This window comes from Astyanax mexicanus, chromosome 12 (assembly GCF_023375975.1).
Source record: "Astyanax mexicanus isolate ESR-SI-001 chromosome 12, AstMex3_surface, whole genome shotgun sequence".
NCBI lineage: Eukaryota > Metazoa > Chordata > Actinopteri > Characiformes > Acestrorhamphidae > Astyanax > Astyanax mexicanus.
Genome location: NC_064419.1, coordinates 15,926,658 through 15,942,387, shown reverse-complemented (window position 1 = coordinate 15,942,387; position 15,730 = coordinate 15,926,658). Strand labels below are relative to the sequence as shown.

Sequence of the window (15,730 nt, the reverse complement as noted above, 5' to 3'; positions counted from 1 at the left end):
ATTATGGATTTATTTTGAAAGGAAAATTTGTAAAGCATAGATGGGATTTGGAGTCACACAACAATGCAAAATAAATTACATCTCTGAAGAATCTTAATAATTATATTTCATGGTAAAGTTTATAGTGGGGATAGGTAACAGCTATTTTTCAGTGTTGTAAGTAGTTTTTATTGATTTTTTAAAATGACATATCTTATTTTTGCAATTAGGTCAATGTACAAGACACTATGCTTAATAATAACGTATTTTAAAGTTTTTTTTTTTGTGCACAATTTTACATTGAATTGCATTTTTACATTGAATTGCACTTTTACCCTGAAGAAAAAATTCGCTTTCTGCTTCGACTAACCGAACACAGTTATGTGGGACTGGGTGCGCTATCAGGGACCTGTTAGCTGGGTTTGAACCCCTCGGGGACGCGGAGTCGCTCTGCGCGGTAAAATCGCATTTTAATCGGATGTTCTTCTCTCCTCGGTCAGCTCGCAGCTCACTCCCCACCCGCATTCCGACAATCCCCGCCCACCTCCTGCAACGATTGGTCAGCATTGGATCACCTCCTGCGCCAGCATGGCCAGGATTGGCTGGCGCTTCGTACTCCAAGATCCTCCACAAGCACCACCCAATCGTGTGCGAGGAGGGCGGGGCTTGCCGGAACTGGTGTGGAGGAAAACATTACGCGCTGGGAATGGAAGATCCAGAAGCAACAGAGCCCAGAGAGAGAGAGCGAGAGCGGGGCTGCAAACACACGCTCAACACAGATAACCGCTTCTTTATGCTGTTTAAAATAATTAAACACTGTTAAATACACGTTTTTATGTATTTTACAGTCATTATAGTTGGTTTATTTGGCTGGCGGCTGCTGGGGAAGTCACTGCGTTAAACCTGTTCTGGATTTAATCATCACTGAAGGCTGATGATATTGAACGTGATTCAATTTGGATTTCACTGGTGAGACGACCTCATTTAATATTTATTTGTGTGTTTGTTTGTCTAATATTGTTATAAAAACCTGTGAAACGTGTGTGTTCAACCTGAAGGCTCTTAGCCACGGCATCTCAGCAATATATCATCAAGCTAGGGTAGATAGCTAGCTAAATATATAAATATATAATACATATACATAGCTATAAAAGCTTATAAGATCTATCCTGCTATCTATGTCACTCTAACACTTAACACGTGTTAGTGCTAACGCTAAATGTTTCATGGATATGCGTGCTCTAGTCTAGCTAGCTCCAATAACGCTGTACACATTTTTATGTATTAATTAATTAATTTATTTATTAATATTTCTCAACATATACCAGTTAGTAAGCTAGCTAAATAAAGCAAGCAGCTTCTTGTTGTTGTTGACAACAACGATAATTTACTAACAAATATTAGATTAAAACGATTTAAAATAAAAAAAAAAGGAATGGAAAATGAAAAAGGCAAAAGAAAAAGACGACGTGACTCCGTCTATCTATGCGCTACGGATTGGGATTATAACTCATCTGATAAATGAAAAACAGCTGAAACGAGGACGAGGGAAAAGAGTGAGAGTGTGAAAATGTGGGAACGGTAAAATTCAGGTTATGGATGTAACTAGAAAAGAACAGGCTGATTTATTTTGTGAGTTATAAGCAATAAAGTGAAAATCCGCTCCTGGATTTTCGTCCGACTGCCTGGCCGGCTCCGTTGCAGCAAAACCGGCCAGGCAGTCTGAGTGAAATCCCGTAGCGGATTAATATTCTCTGGACCTAAATCTGCCAACATTGGCTATAAATATAAATCAAGCGCATATGTTTCGTAGCAAAGTATTTAACCCTGCACGCAGACACGCTCTTTAACGTGTTTGTATCTCCCTTTTTTCCCTTTTTTTGGCTTATAATTGTTCTTTTCTCCCCCGCGGAGTTGAGTTTGGAAATTGATGGTGGTGGAGGTGGAAATTGAAACGCCGTTTTAAGCGCAGAGTGACGGAGCGGGGAATTCTGCTACATATGTGCGCGCTGACCTCGAAACGATCGCTGCGTGTGATCAGCGTGGAGTTGGAGAAACAGTGGAACAGATACAGTCAGTCACAAACAGCGTTAGATAGCTACATTTTTCCTTTTACGGTTTTCTTCTTAACCACAAAAACACACGGACTATCTATCTCTGTATGAACACCAGGTTTCTGAACCAGCACTAATGATTAGCAAACTAATGGCAATACATCTTTTTTTTATAGGAACACTATAGAAATGAAACCTGGGTGTAACAGCACGTACATATAGCTCTGGAAAAAAAGTTTCTGACTACTTCAGTTTTTGAATCAGTTTATCCGGTTTTGCTGATTATAGGTATATGTTTGAGTAAAATGAACATTGTTGTTTTATTCTGTAAACTACTGACAAGATTTATTTCAAGTTCCAAATAAAAATATTGTCATTTAGAGCATTTATTTGCAGAAAATGAGAAACGACTGAATTGACAAAAAAAGATACAGAGCTTTCAGACCTCAAATAATGCAAAGATTTTAATTTTTTTTTATAAAGTTTTAGGAGTCCAGAAATCAATATTTGGTGGAATAACCAAGTTTTCATGCATATTTGCATGTTCTTTTCCACCAGTCTTACACACTGCTTTTGGATAACGTTTTGCCTTTACTCCTGGTGCAGAAATTCAAGCAGTTCAGCTTGGTTTGAGGGCTTGTGATCATCCATCTTCCTCTTGATTATGTTTCAGATTTTTTCAATTTGGTAACACCAAGGAAAACCATCATTATTAAGTGGTCTCTTATTTTTTTCCAGAGCTGTACAATGGTGTGAAAAAGTGTTTGCACCTTTCATGATTTTTCATATATTTGGCATGTTTGTCCCTCCTAAATGTTTCAGGCCATTGAATTAATTTAAATATTAGTCAAAGACAACGCTAGTAAACACAAAATGCATTTGTAAATAAAGGTTTTATTATTAAGTGAGAAAAAAAACTGTGGAAAAGTGCTTGCCCCCACAGGTAAAACCTGACTTTGGTTTATTACACCCAAATTCAATTTCTCTAATCACACCCAGGCCTGATTACTGCTACACCTGTTCTCAATTAAGAAATCACTTAAATAGGACCTGCCTTACAAAGTGAAGTAGACCAAAAGATCATGCAAATATCCAAAGAAATTCAGAAACAAATGAGAAGCTTTTGGGACTCCAGCAAACCATAGTGACAGCCATTATCCACAAATGATGAAAATGTGGAACAGTGGTGAACCTTCCCAGGACCACAATTACCCAAAAGTACAGCGACAAACTCATCCAAGAGGTCACAAAATACACGACAACAACACGACTCCACTCTAAAGCCTTATTCAGACAGGATTAGTTTCTCAGGGGGACGTCTGTGAAAAATATTTCACATTTCTACTCAGTGATAAAAGTCTTACATCCGGACTGCAATTGAAAAAACAGGAGGGCCTGTGAGTTTCTTTGGCTTTCTCGGTCACATGACATCGCATTCAGTAGCTAATCCATTTCCACTCTCTGTTGTATTTACGTTGGACGTTTCTGAAAAACAGAAAAACTTAAGAAAAAGTCTGGACAAAAATGGGCCGTATGGCAGAGTGCCACACAAAAAACACCTTAGGGCAAAAAGAACAACATTAGGGATCATTTAAATTTTTCTTCTCAATTTTCAGAAAACATCTTGAAAAGTAACACCACGTTTCAATAAAAGAACATCGTACCTACAGATGTAGATGCACCATGCGCGTGTACACCCACTGCTCATTAAACACACACACACATGGATGAGATGCAGCGTGTAAACCTGACTTTTACCACAACAATATACAGAATAAAGAATAAAATAACTTTGCTGCTGGCTCACCTCACAGTGTGAAAACGTAGGTCAGTATCTTCTGCTAAGACACGCAAAAGCCCTGCGCTGTTAATATATCAACATGCCAAAGTAAGAACACACCAATCTCTTAAAGGGAATAGCAAGTGACACACTGATTGGTTTATTTCACGTTACGCCCAATACACACCCACAATTAATAAAGAGAATTAGTTAAAGACCTTTTGTGCATTTCGAGCTGCGCATGGCGTATTTTTTTGCATCCTCACGATACTAAAGACACACTGACGTCTCACCTATAGATCTCTAAAATTGGGCCCATAGCATTTCTGCACTGTGCCTATGGAATTCAAGGGCTTCCAGTGATGTACAATGTGATTAACTTTGTCCTGTGTGGGAATCTGTACTCTGATTACGTCAGGATAACATGGCAGCAAGTATTGTTGCTCTCCACAAAGATGATAAAACTGATATACAGAACCAAGACGGTCAAGGTCATACAGCAGTTTTCCAGAACAGTTTCCACTCAAATCAAGCCTCGCCAGGGTAGATCAATGAAGTTGACCCACGTGTTCAGCGTGATATATGAGCAACAGCATTGGGACACCTGCTTATTATTTTTTTTTTGTAAAATAATCAACTTTATTAAAAAGAGTTTATCCTGCTTTTGTTTGATTATAACTGTCTTTACTGACTACGAGATTTTGGAGCATTGCTAAGAGGATTTGGGTGCATTCAGTGACTAAAGTATCAGTGAGGTCAGGGTGTTTGATAAGGTTGCAATCATTGATTATTTTGGTAGCCAACCTCATCCTCTCCCAACTCTATAGCTCATTGGAAAAGTATTGAAAGGAGGTGCCAGCATCATGCCTGAGAACACATTTCCACTGCCACAGTTCAATACTGGGTGTCATGGCGTCAATAGGTTCACATAAGTATCTGATCCAGAGAGTCCTATTCTATTGGTAAAATATATTTCTCTACAAGGATAAAACAAGCTGTCACCATTCAAGGTTTCAAGATTAATATCCGAAATAAAAAATGTTGTATTATGCAATTTTTATATGAACACTACTGTATAGGGGTGGGGCAAAATATTGATATCACGATATATTGCATAGTTTTAATTTGCAATACATTATGGATATTATTAATACAAATTTTTATATTTTTATTGAAACATAGGTGCTCTCTCCCTAAACTCCTTCACCCCCCAGTTTGACTTACTAAAGTTACTGCTTCGTTTATCCACATGGTACTGATCAAATAAATAGGGTAAATCTGCAGTGAAGAATATTGGTTGTTAAATTCTGAGAAACTGACACCAATAAATTCATAATTTAATTCATGGTATTTACTTTTTTAGGAGTTTATTATTTTGTCCTCTTCAGTAACACAAATGCTGTAAAGTTGTGTAGAGAATCGTCTTGTGAGATGTCGATTATCGCAGTATTGTGATTTCAGCGTTATTGTGGGCGTATCGTGATAATATTGTATCGTAAGATGCCGTGTGATTCCCACCCCTAGTGATTTATGTTTAAATTATGAACTCTTCTTTTAAATCATTGATTTCTGACGAAACAAAGAATGACCAGGTGTCACAGTACTTTTGTGCGTATAGTGTAGGATGGTCTGAAAATAACTGTAGCCTCTCCTGACTCTCCTCCTCCTAAGCCTCTGCCTCCGTCTGCCTCTGTCTTTGGTTTTTCTCCCCCGCTTTTTCTTCCAGTCCTCTAGTTGTCTCTATCAATCTATCACCTGCTGGGTATGATTTTGAGCAGACCTGCTGGTGCTTTCCCCTTGCTGTGCCCTGTTACAGTAAAGGACTTACATATTTAGGGGTCAACATGCAAGCAGTTCAGTATCAGTTGCTTATTGCTGGCTTAATATACAATAATGGTCAAAAGTTTTAAAAAATACAGTTTTTCATGCTTATTTTTGCCCTTTAAAGGAGAACTCTGGTGTAAAATAAACGTGTGTTGCAGTTTAACATGATAAAATGTACTTACCTTTGATGAATAGCACACATTCGTTCTCTGAGATCCAGATATTTTACCTGTATGTTCAAACACTCTTCAGACTGGGTGGCACAGGGCATAATTTCCCTGATAAATCTTTTTTTCCACCGTTATCCAGTTCAAAGTAGCTTCACACCTTCTTGCTAGAATCCAAAGAGCCCTGACATTTTAAATGAGGCATTATTAACTTACAAAGTGCACAAGAAGCTTATTTAAAACCATTGTTTACATCCTATAACGCGAGCTTCAGCTCTGGGCGCCGCCATTACTGTACTGATGATGACAGACATATATATATATAGGTTCTGCATAGCCTGCCTCCTGGCACCGGCTGCTAAGCCTATGTATGTATATATATATATATATATATATATATATATATATATATATATATATATATGTCTATGACATTATCAGTACAAAGATGGTGGCGCACGGCGCTGAAGCTCGCTTCTTGTGCACCTTTCAAGTTATTTATGCCTCGTTTCCTCGTCTCTCTGGATTCTAGCAAGGAGGTGTGGAGCTACTTTGAGCTGGATAACAGTGGAAAAAGCGATTTATCAGGGCTAATTATGCCCTGTGTCACCCAGTCTGAAGGGTGTTTGGACAAACTGTTAAAATTTCTGGATTGTGGAACTCTCTAGGAGAACGGAGGTGTGCTGTTCATCAAAAGTAAGTACTTTTTATCATGTTTTACTACAACAAAAGTCAAATTTACACCGAAGTTCGCCTTTAAGCTCTTCAGGTTCAGTGAATAATTTGAAATGGTTCAAAATCCAGTGGAATCCATTTTAAGTCTAACAAGTTTAACAGTTTACAACTGGTCTGTACTAATGGAAATAAACTAAGCTTTAAAAATAGATGAAAAAGAATGTGAATTTACAAAGCCTTTGTCTGTACTAAAAAGGCATTATTGAAACAGAACGTGTTACTGCACTCTCTACTGCAGCATTTACACAACACATTCACACTTTCATCATAATAACTAGAAAAAGACACAGAAACACAGAGAACTCTGTAACTATTAAAAGTAGAAGTCTTTCCTTTAGAGAAACTACAGATGAAGCCAGAGAGTGGTGATTACTGTTTCCTATACATTCAAAAGACTCTTGGAAACTAGAGTAAAGGTACAGAAAGAGTCAGGTCTGGCTGACCCACATGGCAACAGTGCCTTTTAGCTCAGCCTAACATTGGACTAAGTCTCAGTTTCAGAAGTAAAGAGAAGAATTAGAGGTCTGACAAGTGAACTGCAGTAATAAAGTCATTGATAAGACGATAAAATAAAAGAGCAGCTTGTCTGGGTCATGCTGCACTGACACTGGGCTGCTACTAGTGTATGCTGAGTGTTATTGCATTGCTGTGATGGCTAATTTTCTTTCTTTCTGGTGTTTCTTCATTCAGAGTTGGGACATGCTGCTAAAGACCTTCAACAGAGATCAATAGATGCAACAAGCAGTGAATATCATCATCGTCTTCAAAGATTCCGTTTTACGTATATGCTGGACGTTCACTCAGTGACGAGGCACTCCGGTGTATGATGTTGCCTGAATAATTGCTTTCAAAACTGCTTTGTGGAGACGCCAAGCTGGGAAGCCTTTTTGGTGGTCATGGCTATCCCAGCAGTAAAGAGCTTAGACTCTGATTTGAATCAGACTAAACTTGACTTTGACCGTCTCCACAGACTCTGAATGGAGGAGGGCAGAGTGCTCGGTCTCTGTCCTCTCAGAGAGCTCCAGGCGGTGACCTTCAAGATCTCTTCGGCTCTATTGGAAAGCATTACTTTTATCATTGTTATTTTTTTTAGGACACATCAAGCCCTAAAAGTGTCAGGAGAAAGTATAATAATAATAATAATAAAATATTTTGGACGTGGGAAGTGAGTGTGTAAAAGTTTGGAAATGGCTCGGCCCGGTTCAGGAGTGCTGGTGTCTGTCGGAGGGGGACTGGGCTACTCCTCTCAGAGCATGGCACGTGTGGTAGTGTGGGAGTGGCTAAACGAACATGGGCGATGGAGACCGTACACTGCAGCTGTGTGCCATCACATCGAGAACATTCTAAAGGGTGACGCGCGTGGAAGCGTCATTCTGGGCCAGGTGGACCCCCAACTATCTCCCTATGTTATAGATCTGCAGTCAATGCACCAATTCAGGCAGGACACAGGTGAGCAAATACACACACACAAACACAATAGGGATGAGTGATATGGCATTTAAATAATATCACAATATCACAGGGTATTAGTGTGATATCTGTCTATCTATCTACTTACACTGTAAACCCACAATTTGTTTAAATTCTTGTATGAATGAATCTGTTTTACGTAAAACTGCATATTACCAAACAATACTTAGTTACTTTGAGTTAGGTAAACATTTATAGCCACAAATACATTCAAATTTTGTCTAGTTACCATGGATCGATTCTTTTTACTGGCTTCTGTCACCATCTAATTGCATACTGGGTGTCTCCCCCAGTTTCTGACACTAAAACGTCATATAAAACTTCAAAGATAATGCAGTATGATTAACTGCTTGCCCTCAATGTTGTAGGCTGTAAGAGCAAGCATCATTTTTTAAGCTGCTATCTCTGTGTTGGCTGTGTGCTGTATATACAGCTATGTTCACTACCAGTCAAAGGTCTGGACACACCTCGTCTCTTTTAATATGTTTTCTTTCCTTTTGTAAATTTTTACATTGTGAATTTAATATTAAAGACATTAAAGTTATACAGTAACACATGCTGTAAACTTTTTTATACTTTATGTAATAGCCACATTTATCTTTAAGAACAGATCTGCACACTGGTATTTTAATCTCCGTACTTCATGAGGGAGAGTCTGCTGGAACTATTTTCAGCGTTTTTAAGGAGTTCCTGGAGGTGCTGAACAATAGTTGCTGCTCATCCTAAAGCAACTACCCTGGGTATAAGTCAGGTTATTTTGTTTACTATGTTATTTTACATGTGTCTACAAATTGTTTCAATTTACAATGTAGAAAAAATGTGTCCAAACTTTAGACTGGTACTAAATATGCTATATATGTGTGCTATATATAATTTTGTATGAATATTTTTGAACAATATTTTACTTACAAGACTAAATACATATATATATATATATATATAATTAACCTTACCATACACTTTAAAGTAGAGTTGATGTTTAAAGCAATTAATATAACAAAATATAATATAAAAAAATATTATATTTCATTTATTGTTTCATAATAAAACCCAAAATCATAGAAGTGAAAGGAATAGATGAACATTTGAACATAATGATATATAACAGTGATATATAAAATTAGATTAAATTTGGTTGTACTTGTCTGATTGAGTTTTCTGAAGTTCTGCAGCGTCCATGGTGTGGTTTTAGGGTTAAAGAGAATGCTGATAGTGCTGTACTCTCCCAGCATATTTCAGCGCAACACTGGTAGAAGATAGCAGGACGGGATAGCTGCAGAACTGTAGTTCAGAGAGAGCCTGTGTAAGGAAGAGTAAGAACGGTCACAGAGAAAGATCAGATTAGACTTAAAAACATGTTTATTACAGGACACTTTTCAAACATCTTACTTCAGTTAGATACGGCATGGACACATGTGGCCGGTGTGTGTTACTTTGCTGAAGAGTATAATTAGGCGTCAGATGAAAGCTGGTGGTATAGTCCAGATTATATGTATGAATGCTTATTTTAGGTGTCCTGGTTCTTCCAGATGGGGTGCTCTTAATAGAGTGGAAATTAGTGTGTGTGTGTGTGTGTGTGTGTGTGTGAGAGAGAGAGAGAGAGAAAATGTGAGCCTGTGGTGTAACTTGTCTTTAAGCCTTGTGATTTTTTTGTGTGGTTCTTTTTTTTGGGGGCTGAAAATATACAGGGGCTAATGCTTAGCAGCTGAGCTGTTCTGCCAGATTTCCATAATTTGTCTTATAGAGTAACTACACTCTAACATGTTTACATTAATAAAAAAAATTATAATTATTATCATAGGGTACCAAGGAAGGCGAAAAATCTATGTAAGTCTTTCAACGTGTTATTTTTCCTTTGATTAATTTATTGAAATTGCCGCATTCATGTAACGGCTCATCCATGATTTCTTATGGCAACAAGGGGCGAACACTTTTCACATCATTGTGTACACACACACACATAAAATTGGGACACACTCTGCATTTATCTGCTTTGTTGCTAAATTTGCCCACTTGTGGAATTTCCTCAGACTCAGATGTAAATCTCAACACCTGATTTCGAGTCTTCTTTTCAGTTTCACAGTAAACACAGACGGAATCCGTCAATTACCGATAACCCTGTGGTGTGCATTCTTCTTCCTGCTAAGACTGTGAAAAAGAACCATCATTCTGCTCAGATCATCACAAACCGTTATTACTCTACCTTTAAGAGCATCCTAGCTAACTGTGTTAACATGCGATACAGCAGCTCCACTGTGGTGGTGAAAAATGCTCAGCATGTGATTGGCTCCTTCCAACTGGATACTCTTACCACCAAACCTTAGCACGCTGAGTCTCTCCACATTCACACATATAAAGTTTCAATCAGTTTCAACGGCTCCTCCTTGGTGCTTTATGTTTTTGTTAATGAATGTGTTTATTTTAAAACAGCTGTAAGAAACACTGGCCTGAGACTGACCTGTGCAGGGGATTCTGAGCTGATCATTTGTTGCACTCCAGGGCAGCATGGCAACATTCTTATATGTCGATGGAAAATGAAAAGGATGGAGTTCAGTTCAGAAATAGAAATTAAACCAAAAGAATGCAAACCCCTACTGAATATTAACATTGTGTTACATGGAATATAGAGTGGAACATAATTATCATTATGAACTAATAATTCATATTAAAATCTAATCCAGTTGTTAATCACATGTATGACTGGACAATATTTCTATATAAATATTTATTATGATAAACTCACAATATACTGTAAATATTTCAGTATCACTCAGAACGTCAGTTTAACCTCTTAACATATTAAGCTTCATAAATGAAAGTCTAAGTAACAAACAGAGACATACACATATTATATCAAACTAGCACACATCCATCTGTTATATAAATTATTTAGATTAATTCAGCTCGGATAAACAGCTAGCTGTTAGCCATTGTTACTAATCACCTGTTGTGAGCTTCATAATTAAAGTCCTCATCTCAGATTGTATTGATAAAAGTATGTATACTACATATTGAGTGTAGTTACTCTTTACAACTATTGTTTAGTCTATTTTCATACATAAGGTGCACTGGATTATAAGGCACATTAAGAGACACTAGTACGGAACAGGGGTGTTACCATGTTTCCCTTCAAATTTAGCAAAGCTAAAGCTAAGCTAAATGAAGTAAACAAATTGTAATTCTTAAAAAATAAACATTGTCTTTTAATGCTGAACGATCGCTGGATGTCAATCTACACAGATTTTTCTCCTGAAAACTGTTTATTTTGGTGGGTAAAGCACATTCGTTTATTTACAGTAAGCTTAGATTTCCAGATTTCCACTAGCGCTAGCCACAGTTAGCCACTAAAGCTGCTCAACGGTGCGACACTGAGGAACCCTGAGCTAGCGGTACATCCTTCATAGCTTGTTTTAACACAGTAAAGGTGCAGGCTACAGTCTGTTATACTCACGGGCAGTGACTTTTCTACTGTTTATATCCATATCAGAATTATATCTTATCAACCAAAATTAAGAAAAATATTCTGATATAAAACTTGGCCATATTATCCAGCACTTATTTTATGCTACTTATATCATTGTCATGTATAAATACAAGTTACAAGGTAAGACTGTAACAGAATTCTGATCAATACACAGTGGCATGCAAAAGTTTAGATACTGCTGCTAAAATGTTGTTAAGGGAGGTAGAAAATGAAATGATCTCTGGAAGTTACTGAGAAAATGGAAGGGTTTTCTACTAAACACAGTCCCAAAAAAAATTCTCACAGTGATCATCCTGCCTCAAAGGGTTAATCCTGCTCTATGATTCTGAATGAAACACGTGTTTTATGTTTGTGTTTCAGTGTTATAGAGAGAGACAGTGAGAGATTTTGTATTCTGTGTTCTGTTCGCTGTAAGTGCTTTGGATAGACTTGATCTTTGGCCAGACAGAATTGATCCATGTGTGTCCTGAGGGAGGTGTTTGTGGCTCTGACTGCACTGCTGTAGACTTATCCTTTTTCACAACACACACACACACAGATTACTCTGATAATTCCTGTATCTACTGTAACTGTAGTTTAACCCTTATTTATAAAGGGAATCGGTTATGCTCAATCTGCTACAAGTCATTGTTGAGTATAGGGAGACTTCGCCAATTTCGGTGTTGATGACAGGATGTAATCACATTCTTTATTGTACTTAGTCAATAACCTGCAGCCTAGAATGAAACAATGCAGCTGTAGAATAGAATGCAACAAATCCAGCCAAAACGGGCACATGTCACCCCACTGCTCATTGAGCTCCATTGGCTACCAGTTGATGCTCGTATCAAATTCAAATCTCTTACATTCGCCTACAAGGTGATGAAGATGACTACCTTCTACTACCAGATCAGTAGAATCTCTCGCTATCTTTAATAAACTCCTGAAGACAGAGCTCTTCAAAGAACACTTACTCTCCTAACACCTCTAACTAACTACCTTCTACTACCAGATCAGGAGAATCTCTCACTATCTTTAATAAACTCCTGAAGACAGAGCTCTTCAAAGAGCACTTACTCTCCTAACACCTCTAACACACTAAATACTTCTAACCTCATTTCCTTCTTCCCCTCCTTTATTCCTCTATTCCATTATTTTCCTTCGACCTCCTTTAAGCCCTATCTAAAGATGTTTTACCTTTAAACTTCTATCACCTTGTACTTGACTATTGGACAAAAGCGTCTGCCAAATGTAATGTAATGTAATGTAATGTAAATACATAAGCCTTGGTTCAGACTTTCAAAACGTGGTGTGAAAACGCCATAAACCTGCGTCCACACTGGCAGGTGACAAGTCAATTATATTGCCACAAGTTTGTCTCTTGTGGGTGTGTTTTTTGGCCACTCGTGCTGTTGCGTGTAGGGCATATATCGATGTGGCGTCCAGCATGAAGGCTAATCTAGCAATCTACAAATTTTTAACCACTGTTAAATCTGCGTCTATAAGCCTCTCTATCATGTTCAGAATCTCACCTTGATAACTTTTGCTTCCCTTGATGTTGCACACTGCATTTACTTTTTTTTAGCTGGTCCTGCTCTGTTCTGTTTTTACTGTCAAGTAGGCTCCACGCACTCATGTACACACACACATAAATCTATGCACACTACACAGTTTTGCTGCTGCTGTTGTCTTTCACATGGTTCAATCAAGTTACTTCCTAATTGTATGTGTTCCTTCATAGTTTTTTGATCTTTATCTGTTTATATTAAGTTATTTAAAAATCCTGGGACATTTTATTGTCCATTAAAAGACAGTTATTGTGAGAGGCCTACTTGGTATGTGCATTGTGTTTGTGTGTGTGTGCCTTGATGTCACATGGAGATTTCTTCCACGGCTGCTGTGGTTGCTGTGGTGAAGGTATGATCTAGTTTTCACAGCTCTTCTCATTATTGATGCAACGACCGTGAGAAACTCATCACACACAACGTGCTACATACGTCTGAGTGTGTACGTGTACCTACACCTACAGCACTGTGGGTTTTGAACTTCTGTATGTGGTGTTTAGTGAGATATGCGTATATGTATATGCAGGTTTGCTTACAGTGTGTAGTTGAGTGCATTCTTTGTTTATGTGATTTCTCATTCCTCTAAACGGAGCATGCCTTACTTCCTGTGTGAGTGATACAAGATTTACATGGGAAACATGTAAAAAATGAAAAAATAGTTACACCCTGGTCTAGAGTCTGACTGCAACAGAATATGAAAATGGGCTCTCTCTCAAGACCCTGTGCCAGACCAAACATCAGACACAGGGGTAATGTATGAACCAGGATGAATTTATTAAAAAAATGATGGGAAATATATCTTCAACTCCCTGCCATCAAAACTGAAGAAAAGTATAGATAAACAATATGACACTTTTTTTTTTTAGAAATTCGAAATGGATGTGCCGAGTTGTTTTTTCCAGGTCATCAAAGGGGAGGAGCCCTGAACATTAAAGCATTTTCAGGCTCTTATATAGATAGATTTTATAAGTGGCCAATCATGGTACAGCACCTGCAAAAAAAAGACTAAATACAAAAACAGAACAGGAAATTTACGATAATGGTATTCGCATCTCTATTAAAAACCTAATGATTATGTATTACCAGTGTTCAGCTCCTATTTAAGTGCCAAAATATACAGAAAGTATCAATCAATTAGATGCACATATTAATAAAATGAAGATGTAGAACAATATCAGTGTGTAACATATCTTACATTCACTTTAACCAAACAAAAAATACTTTTATATCAGGTTTGTCTCAAAGACTGCTGTAATGATTGTCATGAGAGTCAATCTAAACAGACCTGTAAGGTCATAGATGTCTGTAAATTCAAGGAAATTATAATTCAAATTGGAATTATTTAAGTTTTGCATAATTTTGCATTTTAAAATCAGAGCAGATTATAAACAGACTGGACATATTACACTACATATGCATCTTACATGATTTAATGTCTATGTTTTGACCATTTTATAGTGTAACATTTGTTGTGCTAATATAGGCAGAAAACAGGGATGGTTCAGACTGGAGTTGGTGAAGAGTTTATATTACCAGATTTTCTTCGACTGAGGTCGGATTCAATTTTGAGGCTAAAAATCAAGTCATACACTACATGACTTTAACTCAAACTTTCCGCTCCAACTGCACCAGAGTCTACGGACTAGATTCAACTAGCAAAGACTCACCGCAACTGAACATCGGAGTTAAAATTAGTCTCAAAGTCCTGTAAAATAACTTTTAGTTATAACTTTTTTTTTATGAAAAGGTGGTTGAGTCGACCAGTCAGGGATCAACAAGCAAACAGTGTCACAGAGCATTCAGAACGAAAGGAGGAAACACCTGAAGCGTATCTAAACACACTTTGCAGCATTTTTTAAAATGTAAGAATCCTCCTTGTTTTCTATTATGTATGAAGTGAAAAGGGAATCACTTCAGTTTCTGAAAATTATAAAATGCTTTCTGGGGATAGTTAAAAGTGTGTTTAGAACTCTCACTTTATGTAATTCTTTACTAATTAAAATATTTTTCTCACTCATTGTTTCTTTGTTGGCATCGCTGAAAGTAAAATTTGAAGCACCTTTATTTTAACGAGTGCACAAGTGCTGGATTGGTTAGGCAGGCCTAGTTGTGAGACCAGACCACCTGTATGTAACAGTTCAGTAGCCAAACAGTTTCTCCAGCCGACCTCGTAAACGTTGTGGAAAGCTTTATTGGGCATCACATTATAGATTATAGTTGTCAAGAATAATAAAAATAGTGAGGAAATAAAGTGTACTAGGCCTAGACTGCGTACCGGTTCACTGGGCTGAAGATAGGAGGGGTAAATTGTGATTGTGAGAAAGGTGGAGGAGTTAAGAGCTTTATGTTGTGAAGGTGGGGCTTTCCAGCAGTCATGGTTCATGTGAATAAATAGTATTTTGTAGGTGTGAGAACTTCAGTTTGACTTGCTTTGAACACGTACACCGCTTAAAACCACAACACAGATATAAATCTGCTGTTGGAAGATCACATGTCAGGTCTTTGTGGTTTCCGTGTACAATCTTCCTCACACAACAGTGTGTGTACCTTTTACGAAGCTGCCTTTATTTATGAATTCTCAGACTTTGTGCCAAAATAGTAACAAGCAGCACTATTTAGAGCTATGGCAATAATGGCACAATAAAAACCTAAATAAAAACATAAAAGAATAGCAAGCAGCTCTATTCAACCAT

General features: G+C 37.6%; 1 protein-coding gene across 1 annotated transcript in view; it reads left to right on the top strand.

Annotated features, from left to right (window-relative positions):
• Positions 1-696: 696 nt before the first annotated feature.
• dtx1 (deltex 1, E3 ubiquitin ligase) overlaps positions 697-15,730 on the top strand; it is a 62,526-nt gene continuing 47,492 nt past the window's right edge. Inside the window, exons 1-2 of the mRNA XM_007235870.3 lie at positions 697-948; positions 7,230-7,988. Coding sequence (XP_007235932.2) covers positions 7,727-7,988 — 262 coding nt within the window. The 5' untranslated portion in view covers positions 697-948; positions 7,230-7,726. The remainder of the gene's footprint in view (positions 949-7,229; positions 7,989-15,730) is intronic.